This window comes from Adiantum capillus-veneris, chromosome 28, assembly GCF_014529385.1.
Source record: "Adiantum capillus-veneris isolate H3 chromosome 28, ASM1452938v2, whole genome shotgun sequence".
NCBI classification, from domain to species: Eukaryota; Viridiplantae; Streptophyta; class Polypodiopsida; order Polypodiales; family Pteridaceae; genus Adiantum; species Adiantum capillus-veneris.
In genome coordinates this window covers 80,235,176-80,256,304 of record NC_140958.1, presented here as the reverse complement: position 1 = coordinate 80,256,304, position 21,129 = coordinate 80,235,176, and the positions used below count along the sequence as shown (strand labels likewise).

Below are 21,129 nucleotides of genomic sequence, written 5' to 3'. Positions count from 1 at the left end.
GGGTTGAGTACTATTTTTGAGTGTATTGTCGGTTGTTTTGGCCTTCATTGTGTGAAGCTTTATCCAATTGTCTTGTACTATTTGCAAAGATTATAGAGCAAAGAATATTTTAGCACGTGTCGAATTGGTGAAGCCTGAGAACTTTTGAGCATGACTAGTTTTATTAAATACTCGCATTTTCAGAATGTGGGTCTACTACTATTTTGAGTGTATTGCTGTTGTTGTTTCTGTCCTATAGTATTTGAAGCTTCATGCCCATTTTCTTACTCTATGTATGAAGATAGAGAGCAAATGATAGCATGACATGTTATTTGAGAGAGAGAAGAAACAAGTTGCTTATGCATATGCTTCCCATGAATACAAAACCCATGTCTTTGCTTTGCATATTATTTGAGAAAGTATACGGAAGGTGATGAGGCATCTTCTATGTTGTTGGCAAAGACATAACTCATACATTGCTTGTATATTTGCTTCTTGAGTTTCCTATCATTCTTACACATATGGGTGTTGCCGAGGCCAAATGGATTTCCTTCATGAGAATCTTGGTATCTTGGGTGCGCACAAGTATCGAGGGGGGTGAACGAATTGCTTCCATGAGAAACTGGACATCTCATGTGGTATGTTCCTCCTCATCTCTGTGGTGGACTAGGTGCATGTGCAAGTGCTAATCTTGCCATCTTAAGTGGTATGTTCTACCTTATATTTGTGATGGACTAGGTACATGTGCAAGTGCTTATCTACTTTAATGCTTTCCACGAGTGGTTTAATTTCTCATGAAACTTTGTTGGCACTCTCATGTCATGTAACAAATCCCCCCTGGAGTGATGTGGTGAACGAGAGCTGGCACATGAGTAAAGGGAAGTGCCATGCCCTGAGGACATGATCAGTCCACAAAGGGGAGTAAGCCCAAAGCTTTGCGGAAAGCTTCAAGCTTCTCACGAGACAATACCTTTGTCAAAAGATCTACAAGGTTGTCATGTGTTGGCACATAAGCCAAGCTAATCTCTCTTGTTGAGAGCCTCTCCCTAACATAGTGGTAATGCACCTCAATGTGCTTTGTGCGAGCATGAAAAACTGGTTCTTCGCAACTACCAATGCGCTCTGACTGTCAATGTAGATAGTGTTGGCAATGTCCTGTCTAACACCCAAATCAGCCATAAGGTGTCTGAGCCATACACACTCAACCGTAGCTGTGAAGACTGCCCTGTACTCAGCCTCACAACTCGAAGTGGCCACAGTAGGTTGCTTCTTGCTCAACCATGCATGAAACAAAAACCACTTGTGGACACTCGTGTGCGCTCCTTGCCGCACTGTCGAAGCAAGGGACTTGCCGATACACCGTGTGCGAGCCACAAACGGTTCCAAGCATACAACAAGCCTAAACTAGCAAGCTCAAGAGAACAAAGGGTGTGTCACTCACCGCTCTACGCTCGCCTTCGTGGTGGATTCCTCGCCGCGATGAAGAAGAAGCTGCAGTCGTGCCGCGCTCAACCGCTTCGCCGCCGTCGTGCCTTCGTAATGCTCGATCGCATGCACACTCTCCCTCTCTCTCTCTCTCACACACACACACACACACGAGGAGGTGAAGAAGAAGAAGATGGAGATGGAGCAAGAGCACTCTTCTATTGCACAAATGAGAGAATGAGTAAAAATTAGGTTTAGTTGGCTTTTATAGGAGCTCACCCCATTCACACTTGGGCGCCCATGCTTAGCCAACTAACCCTAGCATGTTCGTGTTAGAGTGCGCCTCTCATCGGCGATCACTCTTACCCTTTTCCTATTGGCCCGACAAGCCCGGTACCTGACTCTAAATAATACATAATATGGTTACAGTGTCCGTCGTAGGCGATAGGGTGTCCGTGAGCCACGAGGGTTAACATGCCCCCCTTCCTGATGTAGATTCCGTCCTCGGAATCTATTGAGCTGAAGCTTGGTATGTCCATGTTGTAGAGCATCTAGATTTGAATCTGCAAGGCAAAGTCACTGTTTTAGCAAGCGGAATTATATTGCCATAAATCATGAGGGGAATGTAAAGTACATGTGGAAATGAGTAATTGCAAGACTTATGAAATGTTAGACTGCCATTAAGGACAAATAAATTGCACTTTGAGTAGATTAATTAATCAAGAGTTTTGAGCTTATGGGTGAGTCTATCAATTAGTTAGCTATGACTAAGGTTAAAACAACTACTCTAGTACTAGCTAAGCTAAGAAGATTATCTAAATGCAAGATTCCCTAATTATGCTTTTCAGCTTTGATTAGCCAACTCGCTCTCACAACTGCAAACAAAAGCTTGAAATGTTAACTGTAAGCTCAATGGAAGTCTTTTAATTTTTCTTTATCTTTTTTTAATACTTTCTCACTTTGGGTCACAATCATGTGACGTGTGTGCTTATTTTGTATGTCCGGGGTTTTTTGCTTCTCAAGGAAAAGCGCCCACACTGGGAACCTCTAGGGCTCTAGTACCATAGACAATACATGTGAGTGAAGTACCAATTCAAGCCAGGATTTCTCTTCCAGCATAAGATTTTTCATTTGTGGCACTTATGTTTTTTTTTTTTTTTTGCTTCCATTTCCTTGGTATTCGCACTAGTGTTTTTTGTTGTTTGAGTGAGCAAGCCTTTCTCTGCCTAAAACATTCCTAAGGTCTCAAATACTCGGATAATTTTATTAGCTAGGCCTAGTGGTCAAGTAAATGAGTTAACCTAAAGTCACGGTCTCCTAATCTCCAGGCTCATCCATAAGATTAAACTCGAGTTCAATCAACTTAAGCAAAGACAAATTTATACATCTATAATGGCAGATAACAATCATAACTATTGCACTCAAACAAAGAATGAAAAATCATTATTAGCAATTACACATATCCACCAACATGAATCATGGAAAGTAGTACACCTGGAGGTATGGAGTGGCTCATTTCGTTGAAGCAGATGTCCTCAGCCATGTGGATGGAGATCCATATAAGTCCTACCTAACACATCCAAAAACAGGCACTATACCTCTAGGAGGCATGTCAGTGTGAAAAATTAAAACTCCTAAAAAACAAACTCAAAACACAATCTAGACCCCTAACCTACCTATTTGTCACCCCTTTTAGAATCAAGGAAAGAGGATATTATATAAACCGGGTGGCCACCCTAAGGCTAGGCCTCTATCCTCATCATCTAGATAAATAAAATCGTTGTCCGTGAGGCCATAGTCTTCCTCGGTTTCTATTAGTTCCTCTTCATCATCCTCTTGTGCAAGCATGCTAATCAAGAACCTCGTGATGCGTGGATACTCATCTTGTGCAAAAGAATAAGCATGTGCCATTGGAGACACATTCGCTACTGGGTAGGGATCACTAGTTAGCCATAGACGTATCAGCCATTCTAACTCCTCAAAATTTCTCTCACATGCAAGGCTCTCTATCAAATCCCATTCGCAAGAAAGTATAGGGTAGCATACGTAGAACACTTGAGGAAAAGACAAAGGGTACCTTTCATCAAAAATAGAAGTGCATGCCTCTGGTGAAGTAGCCATTTCTGACAAGACAGATAGATTTGGTTAGGCCTTTAAAACATAAGAGTTGTTTTTGTGTGTTGCTTGAATTGACACGGTGAATTTGGACTTATATGTAAGATCTGATAGGGTGCTCTCTCATTGCTAGGCGCTCTTGCTCTTTACTATTTTTGTTTTTTTGTGAGTATAAGGCTATATATATACATTCCCTAAGATCGGAGATTGAGAGGTCAGGGAAAAAGGTTGAGAGGGAAACAAATGAATGATGACTGTCAGCAAACACTCCCCCCTTCCTTGGGTAGATCATACCGTTTGAAATGAGCTTGTCACCCTTTGAAACCAATTGTTCCAGTTGGTAATACGTGAGGATTTTAACCAATAGTTTTCGACCGCCCTATGCGTTTCATCTAGTTGCAAGGGTGGTAAGGTACTCTCCCATGATTTTATTTGCAACGTTGTTGTAGGTGGTGAACTTACCCCGGAAGGTGCAAACTCTTTCGTGCTTGTATGGATATGTACAGTGGTAGGTGGAGGTTGTGTCGAAGCTTCTATTTACGTATAGGAACTACATGAAGAGCAAGAAGCTTCATTTGATTTCCCTGTTCCTGAGCTAGGTGGAACAAATCGTTCTTTCTTTGGTACCCAAACTAGCTCTAGAACGGGTGTGTAACATTCCATGATTTTTTCCTTTCCGCGATTTTCAATTTGTTTTGGAGCCACAGGATTGGGTTTACATGGGCCAAGTGACAGGTAAGAGTACACTTTACGTTTGGGCACCCAGATTTCATCATTTCCTTCATAGTATCCTTGGGCTTCCAATAGTCGTTTAGGAATCCAACGCAGCGTTTCTTTACATTTCTTGGAGTGAGTGGTACGGTTCTTACTAGGTTTCCGTTTTTTTGCATCAACCATGCTCACTACAGAGGTTTTAGGGACCCACTTGTATGTTTTTTCTGTTATATTACGATGGTTCTTGTGTGTCTCAAGCTTTCTTTCAACTACATCAGTTGAAGCTCTAGAGAGTTGGGCTATGGGGACGTATGGTTCAACCTCCTGGACATGCAATGTCTTGGGTTTTATTTCCTTGGGCAATATCTTAGGGACTATGGCTTGAGTGGTAGGAGTAAGAGTTGGTTTTTGCATTGTAACACCCCCAGTCCCCCAATCAATAGTGCATTTGGTGGCTATCATCCACGTGCGGCCTAGGTTTATATTACCCTCCATAGTTCCAGTAGGCATGACCAAAAAGTCTTGAGCTACAACCCCATTGTCATAACTGACAGAAGTGTGCCAGATTTCAAAAACCGTAGTTTTTTTCTTGTTGACACCCTTGACTTGGATAATACTCTCAGATAGAGGTGGCTTCCCTAACTGACACCACACCCCATAGGATAGCAGATTGTATTTAGCACCCGTGTCCAATAAGGCGTTATATAGCACTTTTCCATAGGCACTATTTAACTCAATGGGGTATCGTAGAGGTGTGTCAGAGTCCAACCCATCCTCTTCGATTTCCACGTGGCATGCATTTGTGACCCCAAGGTTAGCCTCTCGTTTTTGTCTTATACGTTGTTGTCGCTCCTTAGCCTCAGCTTGAGCTTGTATCTTGTTTAACTCGGTTTGTGCTTTGGCGGCCTTCTTTTGATGAATGGCCCGTAGTTCTTCTTGGCTTAAAGGATCATAATATCTTTTGAATTTACTCCCATTGAGGAATCCAATGGTTTCAACTCCATCAAGAGTTTCCACACGAAGGGTACCTTGTGGGGTAATTTCACATACTCTATATGAGCATATTTCAACTTTTTCTTCTCTTTACGTACTCCATACATAAGGACTTTATCACCAACTTTGATGTCCTTGTCCTTCACATGGCGATCAAACCACTTCTTTCTCCTATCCTTTTCCACAAGAGCATTTTGCACAGCCAACTGTCTCTCTTCGTCTAGTTTTTCTAAGATAAACAAACGCTCGGTTAAGGGGTTACCATTCCATTCTTCTTGCGAAGCTACCCTAAGACTAGGAATGACAAACTCCCAAGGCATAACCGCTTCTTGGCCGTATACCATTTTGAATGGCGTACAATTAATAGCCACTTTATAAGCAGTACGATAAGCCCATAGAGCAGATGTCAACTTCAAATCCCAATCAGTGCGATGAGCTTCTACCGTCTTGGTTAAAATAGAGATTAGAGTCTTGTTGGTGCTCTCGGCTTGTCCATTAGCTTGCGGGTAATAAGGTGTAGACTTATGGTGGGATATCATAAAGGTCGTGGTAAGCTCTCTTATTACCTCATTTATAAAATGGGTACCATTATCACTAACAATTTCAAAAGGGCAACCAAATCTTGTGATAATGTTCTCAAAAAGAAACTTAACTGTTGTCCTCGCGTCAGCTTTTTGTGAAGCCTTAGCTTCAGCCCACTTTGTTACATAGTCCGTAGCAACTAGAATATATCGAGATTGAGTGTTGCGAGCTGCGGGACTAATTGGACCTACAAAGTCTAAGCCCCATTTTTCAAATGGTTGGGTTACTTTAATAGGATGTAAGGGCATTCTGTCCTTGCGCTGTGTGGTCTTGTAACGTTGGCACTCATCACACCCTTTTGTAAAAAGTGATGCATCCTTAAATAAAGTTGGCCACCAATAGCCTGATTGCAGCACCTTGCTAGCAGTCAGGTCCCCTGAAAAATGTCCTCCTGCTATACCCATATGTACTTCTTGCAAGATATACAAATATTCATCCTCGCGGGCACAACGCCTAAGAATATCGTCCTTGCCTAATCTATACAGGGTTCCGGCAATCAAACAATAGGGTTCACATTCTTTTACTAGCCTTCGAGCGATATCCTTACGAAGTTCCTTGGGTGGAAAACCATTAACTAAAAAGTTAACAATGTTCTCACTCCATTCAGGCATAGTCTCAACTATGAATAGGGAAGTATCGGGTAATTCATCATCAACTCCTGTAGGGGCTTCACCATTGGGTATGCGAGACAAATGATCAGCCATGACGTGCCTTTTACCGGGTCTCACTACAATCGTGAAATCAAACTCCAGAAGAATTAACAACCATCGTGTGATTCTTCCTGTGGAGCATGGCTTGTTTACCAGATACAGCAACGCTTGATGATCCACATAAAATACAAACTTGTTTGCCAGAAGGTAGTAGCGAAATTTCTTTACTGCATAAACCATTGCCAAACCTTCTCGCTCTGTAGTGGTGTAGTTCCTTTCAGCATCGTTCAATTGACGGCTTGCAAAGCTAATGGGATAGTCCAATTTATGTTCTCCTGGTTGAGTGAGAACACACCCAATAGCAAAGTTTGATGCATCAATATGCACATGGAAAATGACATCCCAGTTAGGTGTCCTTAAAATCGGAGCACTTGCTAGTGTTTTCTTCAATTGTTCATAGGCCTGGTCACACTCTTCAGTCCATTTAAATTCAATGAGAAGCTTGTACAAAGGACGTGCTATCTCAGCGAAAAATAAAATAAACCGTCGATAATAACCCACGTGTCCCATGAACCTTTGAACTCCCTTGTAATTGGTTGGTGGTGGTAACTCTAGAATCACTTTAATTTTGCTCTCATCGGTTGAGATACCATTCTTGGATACTATATGCCCTAAAATAACTCCATGCTTGACCCAAAATTGGCATTTGAACGGGTTCAATGAGATACGATATAACCTACATTTTTCAAACACCTTCCGCAAACATGATAGATGTTCTTTCCAAGAAGAGTAAACACAAAGGTCGTCTAAGAAAGCTTCACAAAACTCTCTCAAATATTCTTTAAAAGCAGTGTTTATTAATCGTTGGAATGTAGCAGGGGCATTTGTTAAGCCAAAAGCCATCACACGAAATGCAAACACGCCAAATTCTGTGATGAAGGCAGTTTTAGCTTGGTCCTCTAGCGCTATCGTGATTTGGTTGTAGCCTGAGTACCCATCTAGAAAGCTATAAGCTTCCTTGACTGCAACTCTTTCGAGTACATGTTCGGAATATGGTAGGGGGTAATGGTCTCTTCTAGTAGTTGCATTAACTTTTTTGAGGTCCACGCACACCCTGAGTTTCCCATTCTTTTTTGGCACGATAACTATTGGCGACACCCATTCAGAGTGTTCAATAGGATATATGAACCCACATTTGATAAGCTTTTCTAGTTCTTCTTGAATGATCTTTGCGTACTTAGGATTCATCAGGTAGGGTCTTTGTTGTACGGGCTTCACAGTGCTAATCATAGGGATTGTATGTTGGACCACAGAAGGCGGAACACCTTTCATATCATGGTATGTCCAAGCGAATACGTCCTTGAATTCCTTGAGAAGCTCTTTGAGGACCGCCTCTTCAACTTCTGTGAGGTCTTGGGCAATAAAAACAGGTTTTGATTCTTCACTGGGGTCAGCTAATTCTATTTCTTTAACTATTGCCGGACCATCATAGATTCCATTATTCCCATCGATAGGTATTCTTTGGGCTTTTGTGTACACAACCTTTGCTTCCCCTGTGGTGTAAGATTTGAAATGTTCTGGTGCAGGATGCAAGTCTGTGGATTCTAGTTGTGCGTTGGTTTGTGCTTCCATTTATGCTTTCTTGTGTTGTCGAGCTAACTCTTGGTTTTGACGCCTCCTTGCAGTGCGGCTCAACTTTGGCTTGTCTATGATCTCTAATTGGGCTATGTCATGGGGTCGTGGTCTACACCACATAACATTTTGGAGATATTCACCCCAATTGTCTACCAATTTTCGATGAGCATCACATGCTCCTATATAACTGAGCCATTCTGCTGAGGATCTCTTCTTGTTTATCCTAGCACGTACATTGGCTCGATATCGACGCCTCTTAAGGTTTTTCTTTTTCTTATTTGAGACCTGCTTTTGATTTGCATTTAGATCTGGCTCACTAAAGGAGTCCTCGTTGGTGTCCTCTTCACTCTCGGAGGAGCTATCATCGGTTGATGTGCTCGGTCCTTCCGAATGTTTTGACTCTGAACTTGCTCCACTCTCTAATTCATGAGATTCAGAATCCGTTTCACTCTGGGAGTCAGTGTCCAAGTCGTGTTGGTCAAAGTCTTCTATTGAGCTATCGGTGTCACTGTCAGATTGGTCCACAATTGCCTTGCCCTTAGAAGATGCATGTATGGCACTTATCATGTTCAGAGGTGCAATTTGTGGTACCTCTTCCCCCTCTGGTGTGACCCAAGTGGTTCCTCTATTTCCCCAGGTATCTATGGTTGCAGCTAGGTGTACCCAATCCACATTGTCCGACTCAGTCATCCCAGGTAGGATATCCATATAAGGAGAATCTTGGCCAATGTCTGTATCCTTCTTACAAGTGTAACAATATTGTAGTGGGGCCGAGTGAACTGTGGTGTCAGAGCGATGATCAATAATGGTTTTACTCCCTAAGGGGTGTACCTTACCAGTCACCAAATCCACTCTAAGGACAGAGTCTTGGAATTGCAAATAGACATGATTTTTAGACCAATCATGAACCATTTGTGCTTCCCTCATGAATGGTCGTCCTAAAATCATTTCATATGACATAAGGTGTTTAGAGAAATCCATTACAATGAACGTATGTCGTACCTTGTGTCCTAGAACTTTGATCTTAAGATCCTTGAGCATCCCCATAGGTTTGGCTATGGTACCATTTGCCATCTTTACCACAATGTTAGTAACACTGAGGCGGGGTTTTCCCATGGATTCCCAACAATCTTTTGTAACGATGCTAACTCCCGCACCACCATCAAGAATTCCCTTTATAGTTAATCCCTTGGTAGTGATGGGTAGGGTCGCATTAGACTCGTCGCCTTCAAAATACTGCCCTAATTCGTTAATGGGTACCTCAATCACAGACTCGTGTCCATCTAAGTCAAGTGATTGCACATGATTTTCCTCATCAATCATAATCGAGTCAGGCCTATTTGGTTGCGCAAACTGCGGTAATCCCGTTCGTAGCTCTCCGTTAAGGAATGCTCGAAGTGCAAGGAATAACTCAGGATCTCCATACAGCTTTGCTATGATCGTGGTTCGGACCTCAGAAGACATGAAGTCCACTAGTTTGGCAACATTCATTGGCGTTTTGCAGGGTGTAGGTCTTGACTAGGAACTGGTGAGGATGGAATCTCATATTCCTCAATGGGATCAGGTATTCCTTCGTTAAACATCCTTTCCAACAAGAAGGGTGTATGCTCACTTTCTGATGTCCCGTCCTCACTCCCTTCTTGGATGATACTAGATATGGCTAACGGTCTATGGTTCATGTGGGGTGGATGAACTTGCGTGGGAAACACTGTGTCATGAATTTTGACCTGCATGGGTTCTGGTTCTAGTTTCCTTTGAGTCTTCTCCACTAAACCTCTTAGATGTTTCACCTGCTCAATCTCGTCTACTGGGTTTGGGTACGTCCCAATCTTCTTTTTACGATTCTTCCCTTTTTGCCCCTGCGGTTTATCTTGGGGGTCTTGGATTGGATTTGGAAACACTTGTGGTGTTTTCAGAGGCTCCTTATGGTTTTCTCTTATTCGGTTTCATTTGGTTCCATGTTACGGTTTTCTTTGTCGGTCTTTCTCTTTGTGGTATTGGTTCTAGTCTCCATTGTCTCGACTGAATCTGAATCATCCTCGAGGTCATTCATATACACGGGGTCATCTCCTGTTCCTATGTTTGTTTTGGAACTTGGCTTTGAATTTTCCATATTCTGCGACTTCTTCCTTCGTGTCTTCTTTTTCTTTGCTTGGATAACTGACGCGGTATCTCTCTCTTCGAGGATATGGCCTGGCCCTTGAAGCATGGACCGTGTAATCGCATAAGCGGGTGCGACGGGTGGTATTGGCGATGTCACACTAGCAATTTCGACCAAATTCAGGGGTGTGATTTTAGGCGCATTTGGGTTATAGGGGCATTGGGCAATCAAGTGATCTATGCCACAACGATTACATATGAGTATTGGCATTGCAGACGTGCTCCCTTGATTCATTTGCATCTGTGCAGCATTCTTTTGCAGCCTAATAGGGCACTCCGCTGCTCGATGTGGTCCACCACACTCGTAGCATTGAAGAGGTGGCCTCCTAGCCGGGGTGTTGATATTTTGACCTCTGGATGCGAGAGCAGCAGCTTGATAAACCGGCTTGACTTGCCCCCAACAATCTTCCATGTAGTATATAGGACACTCTTCCAATGTATCAAGTCCGTAGGCAATACTAGTGTCTATTTCCTCCTCACAGCCATCTGGATAATCATTTGATGGCTCGCAACCCACTTGGTTCATAGGGGCGACTCTTGGATGCGGGGGCTGCGGTCCTAGCACAGGAGGTGGTAGCGGTGTAGCTTGTACAACATTTTGAGATCTAGGGACCGTGTGTTGCGGTAGTTGCTCAACAGGTGGAGTAGGCATCAATACAGGAGCTCGAGGCGCATCCGTCCAGGCTACAGGTGGTCTATTTGCCATCATACGTTTGATCATTAAACAATCCTTAGCTTGGTGACCATACCTACCACATGCGTTGCAAGTTCCATTAAATTTTACTCTAAACGTAGGGCACTCACTAGTGCTATGTGGACCTAAGCAAATGGAACACCATTGTTGCTCCCTTCTTGGATACATGTGACTATTTTGAGGGGTCGATTATCCTTAAGAGACTCTTGGATTGCCTTGGTGAGGTATGTCAAGAATGTCTCAAATACCTTTGGCTCATTGGCAATGGGCTTTGCAGTCATGGGTTCATACTCAATGGCTTGTGAGCTAGTGGATCTCGTGTCAGTAGACACCCTCATGCCTGCTATCATCAAGTTGTCCTCTAGTTGGATTGCATTGGCAGTGACATCTTCCCAGGTTGTGATACCTCTAATCACTAGTCCATTATAGATTCCTTCATTCCTCAACCCTCGAATGAATCGATCAAGCAGTTGGTTATTGTTGAAGCGCTCATTTACAGGGCAGCGAGAGTTTAAGTGCTTTAGACGACTAATGAAGTCCCTTACTGACTCTCCTTCCTTACGTTCGGCCTTCTGTAGCTGAGATGCTACACCCCAAAGCACACCTTCTCGTATGTACTCCTTTAGAAACAACCTTCGAAGGGTAGGGTAGATTGTTTTCTCGTTCACCCTTAGGGTCCTATACCAATCTCCAGCCTTCCCACTTAATGTCAAGCTTAAGGCATTGCACTTATGTAGTTCGTTGCGTTCCCCTAAGGAATCACATACTTGTTCAAACACTTCAATGTGTTTCCTAGCATCTTCGTCCCCATTGAATTTTTGCGCGAGTTTGGCAATTTGTACTGCCTTACTTCTAAGCTCTCTATCAGATGCATGACGCATATTTTCCGCGATAGATCGACCTATGGTTTGAGCAAACGCTGCCAAGTCACCTATGTGAGGAGGTAGGGCCGGTGGAGGTACTCTTGGAATCATATGTGGGAGAGGGACGGGTACCGGTCTTGGCATATGTGTGGATGATGCAGGATATGGAACATAACCGGGCATAGGTCCACTCGGATAAGGGCTAGGGAGCGGCACTCGAGGAGCATAAGCAAGTGGTACAATTGGAGGTGTGGGGGCCATGTGTGCATAAGGGGCTAGAGGCACATACGATCGAGGCCCCATATTAGGTACTACGACACTAGGTAGTGGCACTGCGCTAACCGTAGATGTCATCGGTACATTCTCTGTCAGGCTTATCCCTGGAGTGAGCACTGGGTTTTCCTTAATAGAGGGTTGAGCCAAGTTAGGGAAGCTAAAGTTTTCGCTCGGAGGCTCAGATTGCATAGAGACCCCAGGTGAAATGACGTAAGATGGGTCCATGGGGCTCATTAGAGGAGTCTCCATTTGTGATAGAGTAGGCTGTTGAGCCTTGCTCGTATCCAGAAATCTCATGGGGCCAGTTGAGAGTATATTTACCCCTCGGTTTTGCCTTTCTGATTGAATAATGCCATGGATAACATTACAGATCATTTTCTGTTGATCTTCGATGCTCGTGGCACTAGAGGTGGATTGTACAATCTCTATCCATCCTACATGGTAGGCGTGGCCAGAGTGTAGATCCGTCAACACCTCAGTGTGGAGGTCGTATGTCCAATGATCATTAATGAACAATCCTTCTAGAGTCGACGTGTTAACGGTTTCTTGTGAGGTAGAAGCAATGTTGCTCCCCGTGGTTTTACTTGTCACCAACGGTACTCTAGAGGGAACTTCTGAAGGAGGCAGCTCAACAGGGCCTTCTTGGTAAGAAGTTGGTAGGATATCCACATGGACACTCTTTGGGGGTGTGGGGTCCACGTGCGATGTGAAAGGAGAGTCCACTTCCCCACCCCCTTCGTGTGCTTCATTTGCATCAGGTTCCGAGCGAGTAGCTCTACCTAATGTTTCCATGAAACGGCTAAACATACTAGTACTAGGCTGTGGAGCTTCGGGAGGTGCATGGCCTTCTCTCTCAGTGTTTTGGGTAGGGTATGCTTCCATGATTTCTGAGTCGGAGGAGGAATCACTAGCGGCTATTTTAGGGTCTTGGGTGGTGCTACCTTGTGTCCTCGCTGAGGGTCTAGAGCTTATCGTGGATGGGTAATGGGTGTCCGTATGAACAGAGGCACCCTCAATATGCTCGTGTTCTAGCACCCGCCCAGAGCATAAGTGCATGTGCTTTTGATACCCTAAGGTGTCAAAAAGCTGCTCTAGGAGGCCTTGTGACTAGTTTTTAGCGTGTTTTTTGTTTGTTTTTTTGCTAGATTTTTTAGAGCGTGTCGTGGAATGGGCCGTGTGATAGCTCGAAACGAGCGTATCGGTCAGAGGGTCGTGCCGTGCTTTACAGCCCTCCGTTTGGTCACTCTATGCCCTCGGAATCCCTAAAACTGTCAATTTCCAGTAGGGAACTAGGCCCAAACTAGAAAGTCTAAGGGTGCAAGTGGGAAGAGAAAGGAGGAGAGTGGAGGACTTGTCCCACATGCTCTCATTCTCTCTTGAGGGAGTAGGGTATATATATAAGAGTGAGTCTAGTATATATCATAAGACTGAGGACTGAGGCCTGGGCCAGGGCCTGGGGAAACGATCCCGATCTATCTTTTATACCAACCAACCCGTCCGTTTTAAGAGTCACGTTTTTTATTTTCGAAAAATTTCACCGCCCGCTCACTCGCGTTTTTAATTTCCTTTTTTTTATATTTTCTTTTATAAAAAAAAATCACTTTTTTTTCAGATTTTTTTTTTTTGATGCAGAAAATACAGAAATTGAAAGCGCAAAAAATTGAAAAAACGCAGGAATGCAGAAATTGCAGAAATTGAAAAAAAGCAAGAAATGCAGAAAATTGAAAAAGCACAGACAATAGCAGAAATTGAAACTTGACAGAAAATGCAGAAAACGCAAAAAATAGAAATCTCCACACACTCCTTCCCTGCCTTTCCTATGATAGAAATTGCACCACAAGGAAGCGTAAAGTGCTAGCCGAGCTTAGTGTAGGGCATATCCCCGGCAGCGGCGCCAAAAATGTGCGCTCCTTGCCACACTGTCGAAGCAAGGGACTTGCCGATACACCGTGTGCGAGCCACAAACGGCTCTAAGCATACAACAAGCCTAAACTAGCAAGCTCAAGAGAACAAAGGGTGTGTCACTCACCGCTCTACGCTCGCCTTCGTGGTGGATTCCTCGCCGCGATGAAGAAGAAGCTGCAGTCGTGCCGCGCTCAACCGCTTCGCCGCCGTCGTGCCTTCGTAATGCTCGATCGCATGCACACTCTCCCTCTCTCTCTCTCTCACACACACACACACACACGAGGAGGTGAAGAAGAAGAAGATGGAGATGGAGCAAGAGCACTCTTCTATTGCACAAATGAGAGAATGAGTAAAAATTAGGTTTAGTTGGCTTTTATAGGAGCTCACCCCATTCACACTTGGGCGCCCATGCTTAGCCAACTAACCCTAGCATGTTCGTGTTAGAGTGCGCCTCTCATCGGCGATCACTCTTACCCTTTTCCTATTGGCCCGACAAGCCCGGTACCTGACTCTAAATAATACATAATATGGTTACAGTGTCCGTCGTAGGCGATAGGGTGTCCGTGAGCCACGAGGGTTAACAACTCGCGTGTCAAAACAACCAGCCCAATTTGAGTCCGAAAAAGCATGTAAGTGTGGCGGCAATGATCCCCCCTTGGGATAAACAAGCCAAGATGTAAAGTGCCACTAAGGTAGCGAAAAATCCTCTTGACAGCTTGCCAATGCTTAGACCTGGGCTATGCATAAATCGGTTGACCTATGAGACTGCAAACTGAATATACGGCCTCGTGTTGCATACATAAAGGAGGCACCCAATAGCAGTTTGGTAAAGAGTAAGAGTGACATCAGTAGGATCACCAGCGTCATGAAGACTCAATTTCAAACCTGTTTCCATGGGAGTGGCAATAGGTTTGCAATCCTCAAGTCCAAACTTACATAGCAATGTCTTTATGTAACTTTTCTGACACAAGGCAATACCACCATCACACTGCTTAAACTATATACCGAAGTAATGATGCAACAGCCCCAAATCTTTCATCTTGAAAGTAGCATTCAAATCAGCCTTAAATTAAGCAATATGTCTCTCATTTGGTCCAGCGATCAACAAATCATCTACCTAAAGAACCGTAATGAGAAGTACATCACCCTCACGCTTTACATACAATGTGCTTTCTGTTGGATTGTTACGAAAGCCTTGTTTGACCAAATGAGTGTCAGTTTTCTCATACCAAGCACGAGGAGATTGCTTCAACCCATACAAAGCCTTGTTACATTTGCACACTTTGTCCTCTTGTCCTTTCTTGACAAAACCGCAAGGCTGCATTACATAAACTTCCTCAAATATGTCACCATTCAAGAAAGCAGTAACAATGTTTGATTGATGTACATCCCAACCAAAATGAGCTGCTAATGCACATAGAAAACGCATAGTAGTCATACGACAAGTGGGAGAAAAATTCTCTTCATAATCTATGCCTTTTTGCTGTGCATAACCCTTTGCAACAAGTCGAGCCTTATGGCGATCGATCTCACCGTTCGGCTTGCGTTTCAATTTGTAAACCCACTTCGTACCAATGGCCTTTTTGCCTGGAGGCAAATCACATAAAGTCCATGTGTCATTTTCTATAAGTGCATCATATTCTGATTGCATGGCAACCATCCAATTTTTTGAATTTTGTGCTTCATCAAAAGACAGAGGATCCTCAACATCATGTAAGCTAGACACGACCAAAGCATAACAATCTGATGCATAAGATGCATGGCGAGAGCCTGAACGAGTACGACTAGACAAAGGTGCATCCAATTTACTGTCACGCAATGTATGCACCAGCCATTTTGGCATACCTCTAGCCTGCTCATTTTCAGCCCTTTCCTCATCAAGTACATCATGTACATCTGCATCAGTAATAGGCTGATCTGTAACATTTTCAGAAACCCCATAGGCTGTACATTTGCCTCCTTGGAACTTACATTCGTATTTCCACCACTAAAAAGAGGCAACAAAGTGTCATAAATGTCTTGCGAGCTTATATGACTGTCTCTAGTACATGACAACGAGGACTGAACAGAATCTTCCACAAACACTACATCTCGTGAAACCAGAATACGCTTTGTTTGCGGATGATACAACCTATAACCTTTGCTTTCAACACTATAGCCAACAAAAATACATTGACAGCCTTATCATCCAATTTTCTGCGCTGTGTTTGTGGCACCAAAGCATATGCCAAATAGCCAAAAACACGCATGTGCTCAATAGAAGGCTTTCTATCATGCCATGCTTCATATAGAGTAATAGACTGCAAAGCTTTCGTAGGACACCTGTTTAGTACATAAGTGGCACACATGATGGCCTCAAGCCTAAAAGAATGCGGCAAAGCTTGACTTTTGACCATACATTGTGCCATTTCTGTAAGTGACCTATTTTTCCTCTCAGCAACACCATTTTGCTGAGGTGTATAAGGCACTGTACATTGGTGTTTTATCCCGCGACTAGCCAGAAATGCATTGAATTCATGAGACATATACTGCCCCCCTCGATCGGAATGGAGGGTGCCCATAGTACATTTTGAGACATTTTCAGCCGTAGCAAGAAATTGTTTGAAGCACATCAAAACTTTGGACTTCGCTTTAAGCGGAAATACCCATGCATGCCTGGAGTAATCATCAATGAAAGTCACGAAGTACAGGTAATTTCCCAAGGACGGAGTTTGCATGGGTCCACAAACATCACTATGCACAAGCTGCAACCTGCATGTGGCCCTAACTGAACCATCCTTTGGAAACTTAGAACACTCTATTTTACCTAGAATATAGAATTCACAAACATGTTTGATAGGTGCTTCAAGAGGCAGCAAAGAAGAAACCATATCAGATTTCTACAAACGCAGCAAACTGGCAAAATTCAGATGATCAAAACGTGCATGCCAAAGTTTTGCATTTGAAATGGCCCTTGAATCTGCAACTGCATTTGCAAAATTTTGTCCACACTTGTCATACAAAGTGAGCTGCCTAGATGCAACGATTTCATCACCAAAACTGAGATCATGAACTGTACATCTGTCATCCACAAATTTGACTACAAGTCCAAGTCTAGCAGTGCAAATACACACTTGATCCCAGGTACATAAAGTGCATCAACAAGTGTGAAAGAACTACCATTTGCAGCAGTAAGCACAATCTTTCCAACTCTCTAAACTGGATAAGAGGCATTGTTGGCACAAGTGACTGAATTCCCATGAGGGACAGACTCAAGAGAGGTGAACAATTCACGATGTGAGGTAATGTGCTTTATAGCACCACTATCGAAATACCACACATGTGAATTTGTAGCAACTGACATGCATGCATCATGGACAGCATGATTGTAAGTGCACTCTGCACTAAAAGCCCATTCTGCATCAACATCAGCATTACAGTTTCCTTTCACAAAAGACTCAACAATGGCTGCATTTGTAGTGGAACCAACATTTGTAGTGGCACCACCCTCTTTCTTCTTAGCCTCTTTTGCCTTCAACTTAGAACACTGCTTGATCAAGTGATCATTAGCTTTACAATAATGGCAACGCATCTTCTTTTTGCCCTTATTACCAGAACTGCCAGACAAAGTGCTGCCAACAGAAGCATTGGGAACAGAAGTTTTGCCACTCGTAGCAGAACAATAAGAAGTGGCTACATTGCTGTTACCACCCTTTCTTTGAGAAGCAATAAAAGCATGTTCAACTGCACGTCTAGTCCTGTTTTTTCTGGAAAGTGACTCTTGCAATAGCAATGTGCATAATGCATCAAACTTGACAACTTCTGGATTTCCTTGAGTCATAAGTTTCCAAGTACTAGCAAAAGTCTGGTAAGAATCTGGTAAGGCATCAAGAACAGTTTGCACAAGGGAACTATCTAAAATGACTTCACCTGCAGAAATAAGTTGCTCATTGATATCCTTGACACTAGCAAGAAAAGTGTCCATATCATCTTCCTCATGCATAATCTTCGACTCGAGCTCTTTATGCAGCAAAGCAATTTTAGCCTCATTGCGGCTTGCATAAAGACCAGCCAAAATATCCCAAGCCTGTTTTGCAGATTTTGCTGAACGGATGTGAGGAACAATGGTGCGCTTCATAGACAACACAATCAATGCATGAGCCTGCGCATCCTTTACATCCCAATGAGCTTGTTCTACCGTAGGCAAAACAACTCTAATAGCAGCAATCCTTGCAGCAAGACTTGCAACATCCTCAACATTGCCTACATCCTCAAAACCAGGATGTACATCAATGCCCTGCACAATATTCCAGACGCCCTTTGACACAAGAACGTGTTGCATCATATAAGCCCACATAGGGTAATTGTCCCCATCCAACCTATCCTTAACAACAAACATCTCAAAGACAGCTATGTTGTTGTTAGCCATGGTAAATGTTGCACATGATGTGAAAACTGTCCGAAAATAGGAGAAACGGAGCGGGAACAACACGTGCTATATAGCACAAACCGTAGAAGACTGTAAGGCACCTGTTATGCAGAAAACGCCACTGACAGAAATTTTGCACAAAATGACAAAATTGCTTGTGCAGACCTGCCTATAGTGGAAAGGGAGGCCGAAATGAGCCCGAATCAAAAATCTGAGCAGACTAAGCTCTATGAGTTTTCCCAAAATATTTATCGACCTGCCAACGCTTGCCAAACCTCACTGAAATCGGAGAAAGTGAGTAGGCGTGTGCTGAAGCAGCTGGCAACTAAGCCCGGGAGGACGCAACCTGCTCTGATACCAATTGTTGGAATTAGGGTTGCAAAGAAATGCACATAGCTTGGAGAAGACGAAGGAAGCTCAAGGCACACAATAGAGAGTGTTTTACTAGGTGTGCAATGGAAAGATGGATAGCCCTAGAGTGATGGGCGTATATACAATGCACGGGGGAAAAAACCTCCTAAAGAGGAAAAAAATGCCCCGGCGGTCCTAGTGTGTTCACACACATCACTACCACATGTATATGGTAACAAGTCTGCTCTTGCACGCATATGTTCTCTACATTGCAGCTCATGTCCTTCACCAACAATTGCTGGTAGTGCTGGCTCCCCAACCCTTGACGGTTGGGGATGGTCACCAAGTGGCCATTCCCTTGCAATGCAGGTTCTCACACGGCTTCCGACCTCCGCCAATCGCCATGCAGTCACCTGCATTACATGAATGGTCACTTGGTGACCATTCTCTACACCTTCAACCATCTCTTGGTCATCGATTCTGTAGAGCGAGCATCATATGAAGAAGGCATGCAACATAAATCCAAAGAGGAGTGGACAAAGAGTAGGCAAGTAGAGATGGACTCATTTCAACAAAATCAAACCTAAGAATTTGTTGATTTTCCAGGGTATTACAAAATAAAGAGAGGGAGGGTTTGGGGACGGAGCCCCGATCCCATTTGAACATGCCCGTGTGTTGGAGCCTACGTCCACTTTTTCTACCCGCCCACCGGCGCCCATAGACTTCCACCTAGTAGTTCTTGACGTTGCTTATAAATAGGAGCGATTGGCGTCCGTAGAATTACGGTCAGAGTTTGTAAAGAGAGTGGGCGGTTAAGTAGCCAGGAGCTCGGAGCGCACACACAGCGGGCAGCCTTTCCGTGGGCTCGGCGCGGAGCAGTATCAACCTATCAGTATGAAGAGAGAGAGAGAGAGAGAGAGAGAGTGTTCTGACCTATAATTCTGTCTCATATTCATGCTTTGATTGGCGATCAGGGTTCTGTGGATGATGGCAACAAAACCCACAGTTGTAGTTGTTACGGATGCAGTCTCACTTCCTGCCACTATTATATTGAATGTCTTGAAGACTTTTGAAGAGCAAGTTGATGGAGGGAAACGCCTGGCTATCATTACGCAGTTGTCATTGCTTGGTCAGTGGTTCTTTTATTTCCGCTATGTAGCTTGATGTACATCATGCACTGTTTTTTCTCCCTCTGAAAGCACTTTTTGGGATCTTCAAGCTACCATTCAATCCCTGCTTTTGTTTTGAGAGTTATACTTGTGTTTCTGGAAGGTGAATTATATGTCTTCAAGTGTATGAGCATGTGAGAAGATGTATATTTGTGTGTTGTGCACATGCTGAATTTTGTCCCCATCTATCATGTTTAAATGGCAATGATCAGGGCAAGCTTTGGCAGCATCATCTTTAGACGCTATAGTTTCTGTGTCAAAAAATGCCGGGTTTCATTCCATGGAGCGATTGGGAGACTTAATGAAAGTTCTGAAGCCAGGAGGAACTTTGATTGTAGAAGAACCTCAATTTCAAAGTGTATGTTTTTTGATGCTCTGTTGAGGGATTGTTTGACCTCTTTGTAACTTGCTCAGGCTTCTTTTTCTTAATAGCAGGTGAAAGGAAAGATGGAGAAAGATCTTTTACTTTCAGGGTTCATCAACTTACAAGAATTACCTGGCCTTATTGATAGTCTCATTGCGGTATGTTGCTTGTTTGACTGACCCTACTGGCCCACAGTGAGGAGTCGTATGAATTGATGTTTTCTTTGTGCTTACACTCTACATTTGAGTCCCTCTCTATTGGATAGGCAGTTAAAAGGACTATTGAGGTACAAGTAAAGACCTCAATGAGAGAATATTGAAATTCACCCATATATCTTGATGGGGACTCCAGGTCTTGAGACAGGCTATCAATTTATGTTTGCTTTGCGCTGCCCTTTAGAATATTGTAGTCCCCTTTTGTTTGAATAGGAAATTTGAAGAATTACATGGAGCAAATACACCCATCTTAGTGTGACAGCTAACGCACTTTCTTTTGAATGAGAGATGCAGATTTTAAATTGTTTTAATAGGCTTGTTTGGGTAGCAAGACTCGACTTTGTGTTGCGGTCAATCAGCCTTTATTTCACTGTCTTAGGTGTTGTTATAACTTATTGGCAAACCAGCTGTTTTAACCTTGAGCTCACTTGTTTGTTAGATGGTAGCTGAACTACAGGTTTCTATGACATTTTCAAATCTCTCGTGTTGTATATAATTTTTTGTTGATATGCGCCATGTACGTGGGACGAAGTGAAGGGCAATTGAGTATGGAGGGCGGCAATCATAATGCAAGAGCTCCATTTTGTGAGGACGATTAGAGTGGAGAGAGAAGAGAGATCTGGACAAGCTG

General features: G+C 43.4%; 1 protein-coding gene across 1 annotated transcript in view; it reads left to right on the top strand.

Moving 5' to 3' along the window:
- The first annotated feature begins 19,509 nt into the window (after positions 1–19,509).
- The window catches only part of LOC147420755 (Cytokine-induced anti-apoptosis inhibitor 1, Fe-S biogenesi), a 29,380-nt gene continuing 27,760 nt past the window's right edge, over positions 19,510–21,129 (top strand). Inside the window, exons 1-4 of the mRNA XM_086505136.1 lie at positions 19,510–19,642; positions 19,725–19,879; positions 20,132–20,277; positions 20,355–20,441. Of these exons, the coding sequence (XP_086361262.1) occupies positions 19,735–19,879; positions 20,132–20,277; positions 20,355–20,441 (378 nt within the window). The 5' untranslated portion in view covers positions 19,510–19,642; positions 19,725–19,734. The remainder of the gene's footprint in view (positions 19,643–19,724; positions 19,880–20,131; positions 20,278–20,354; positions 20,442–21,129) is intronic.